A 2,506-nucleotide genomic window follows, 5' to 3' on the forward strand; every position below is an offset into this window, starting at 1 on the left:
CCAAGCTCGCTGTCTCCCTTCCTGGGTCCTTGCGCTCTGGGGTCCCCAGGAGCCGAGTCCTGGACCCGCCTGCGTCCCCTGCGCACTCACCAGTCAGACCCCGGCTGCCCCGCCCTCCCAGGCCAGCGCTGAAGTGTGACAACGGGGTGGGGGACAGACCTGCGCCCTCTCCTGGGGGAGCGCTGGCCCTGCACAGCCTCTCTAAGGACCCAGGGGACGCTGTGGCTCCTTCGTCTGTAGGCACCACAGCCTGTGCTGGGCTGGACTCTGGGGGAGCAGGGACACCGAGGCCGCTTCCCCGCACCCAGCAGGGCCCCCCGGGACCTGATTGGACTCCGACAGTGGCCTCAGGAACTGCTGGTCCTCATCGGAGCAGCAGGCAGGGCTGGGCCTTCCCTGTCCCTCGCCCGCTCTGGCTTCCCCACGGGCTGGAAGCTCTCACGCGTCTGCTTCCCAGAGCGGCTGGAGGCAAGAGGCCCAGGCTCTGCTGGGGTCCGGCCAAGGCCAGTTTCTTCCTGGCGTCCCCAGGCCTTGGGCCAGAGAGTCCTATGGTCAAAGCCAGTGGGTGGCTTGACCCTTCCTTGGGGTCTAGGAGATGGCGTCAGCTCTAGACACCCAGCCCTGGCGGGTGGGCAGGCCACTCCGCGATGGCTCCTGCCTGTTTGTCACCTGCCTGTCTGTGGGGCAGAACATGTCACAGCTCCCTGTGTCCTTCTGGACCAGCCCAGGACCCCACAGACCCAGCCTAGGGCTGGCCTGGTACCACTGAGAACCCTGGACACTGAGAGCCCAACTGAGGCAGGGGCTGGGGGTGGACACAGCTCCGTCCTGAAGGGCATCTGGGCTCTCGTTGGTGGCACCAGGACCCAGGTTCAGAGTGTCCCTGGAATCCTTACCAGCTGGAGGACAGGAGGAGAAGGTGCGGAGCCCCTCGCAGATGTGGCAGACGAGGCCCAGCTGGTACCCTGTGTGGGGGGTGGCATGAGGCTGCCCCTCGGGCCACCGGTGCTGGGGTGTGGGGTGCTGTGGTCGGTCTCAGCTCAGACAGCTGGCGCAGGGTTGGCCGATTCTGGGAGCTCCAGGGACACTGAGGACAGCGCGGAGGGAGAGAGCGTGGGAGGGCCCTCCGTCCTGGGCTGGCCTGTGGCGGGAAGCAGTGCTTGGGACGCGTGTGCAGGCGCCTGCCCAGTGCGTGCTTGCCTAGAGTGCATGGAGTGTGCACGTGTCACGCCTGTGTGCACACCCCGGGCCTCCCCCAGGCCCGCCTGTCCCAGCAGTGCAAGTCCACACTCTCGGCCCCTTTGGCCTGTCCTGTCAATCTGGGAGGGGGTGACTCCTGGGAGCATAGGTCCCCTGGCCGTCCTCCAGGCCGCCCCAACATCCCTGACGTCCTAACCACCCCTGCGATGTACAGATTCCAACCCCACCTCCTCTTCCTTCCCGGCACGCCACAGTCTGACCAACTCGTCTCCTTAGTGGGTTTATTGTCCACCTCCCTCGGGAGCTCGGGGCGGGCGGTTATTTGGCCCTGCTGTGGTCCCCGCTGGGCCTGGCAAAGAGAAGGAGCTCAGAGTGAATAAAGCAACAAAGGAATGAATGAATAGTTCCCCAAGATGGGGGTGGGAGGGTGGCCAAGGGCGATTAGGGATCCCAAGGCCATAGAAGAATAGCCCCTGCCTGGAGTGACTGAGGCATGGGAGCCACCACAGCCCCCTGAAGATCCTGGCGGGGGCATCGGCCACCCCCTCAGGGTGGGAGCGGGGCTCGGAGACCTAGTGTTGCGCAGAGGCCCCTTTTGCAGCCTGGACATTGGGGTCACCCCTGCCCCAGGCTCAGGGCTCTCTCAGACCTGACGGTGGCAGGTGGCTCCTAGCTGGGTGTCAGGGTGCCGCCTCTTCCCGCAGCCACCTGCACAGACACGCGTGCACATTCACACACATGGGCAGATGCAGACGGCCCCACCAAGCGTCCATCTGTCCACACTCCCACCTGCTCCCCTATTCCCCAGGCCCCCTGACTGCCAAGCTCGAAGTTCTCACACAGTCTCTCCCACCCCAGGAACCTCCCTCCCCTGCCCCAGTCCTGGTCCCCAGCCCCACCTGGCTGTAGCAGTCCCTCCCCAGGGAGGCCTGGCAGGGTGGGGGCCAGCCGCGTGGGAGCCAGTGGAGGCTGGGAGGCCAGTGGAGGCGTGTGCCCCTGCACCAGTCAAGCACTGAGCAGTGCCAGGCCAGGGGGGCCTCGCTCTCTGCACTCCTGGCCCCACGAGGCGCGTCCCCGAATGGGCTGTTCTACAGGTACAGGTACGTGGATCCCCCAGAATGCTTTTGGAAAAGATTTGTTTCTAAAAAAAAAACTCCGCTCCTCCCACGTCCGGCGGTAATTCCACATTCTGTTCTCCACATTCTGGTCTCCACGTCTGTTGTCTGTCCTCTGTCTGTTTATCTGCTCCGTCCTATCCTGGGGGAAACCCGCTGGGAGAGAGGGGGAGGAAAGAGAAAGAAAGAGG

At 64.8% G+C, this 2,506-nt stretch overlaps 1 protein-coding gene across 1 annotated transcript in view; it reads right to left on the minus strand.

Annotated features, from left to right (window-relative positions):
• The window catches only part of MAFA (MAF bZIP transcription factor A), a gene marked incomplete at its 5' end in the record, with an annotated part of 9,573 nt that overhangs the window by 4,284 nt on the left and 2,783 nt on the right, over positions 1-2,506 (minus strand). The window contains one exon of the mRNA XM_025047595.1: positions 897-965. Within this exon, the coding sequence (XP_024903363.1) occupies positions 897-965 (69 nt within the window). The remainder of the gene's footprint in view (positions 1-896; positions 966-2,506) is intronic.

The sequence above is a fragment of the Pteropus alecto genome, unplaced genomic scaffold (assembly GCF_000325575.1).
Source record: "Pteropus alecto unplaced genomic scaffold, ASM32557v1 scaffold105, whole genome shotgun sequence".
Taxonomy (NCBI): Eukaryota; Metazoa; Chordata; class Mammalia; order Chiroptera; family Pteropodidae; genus Pteropus; species Pteropus alecto.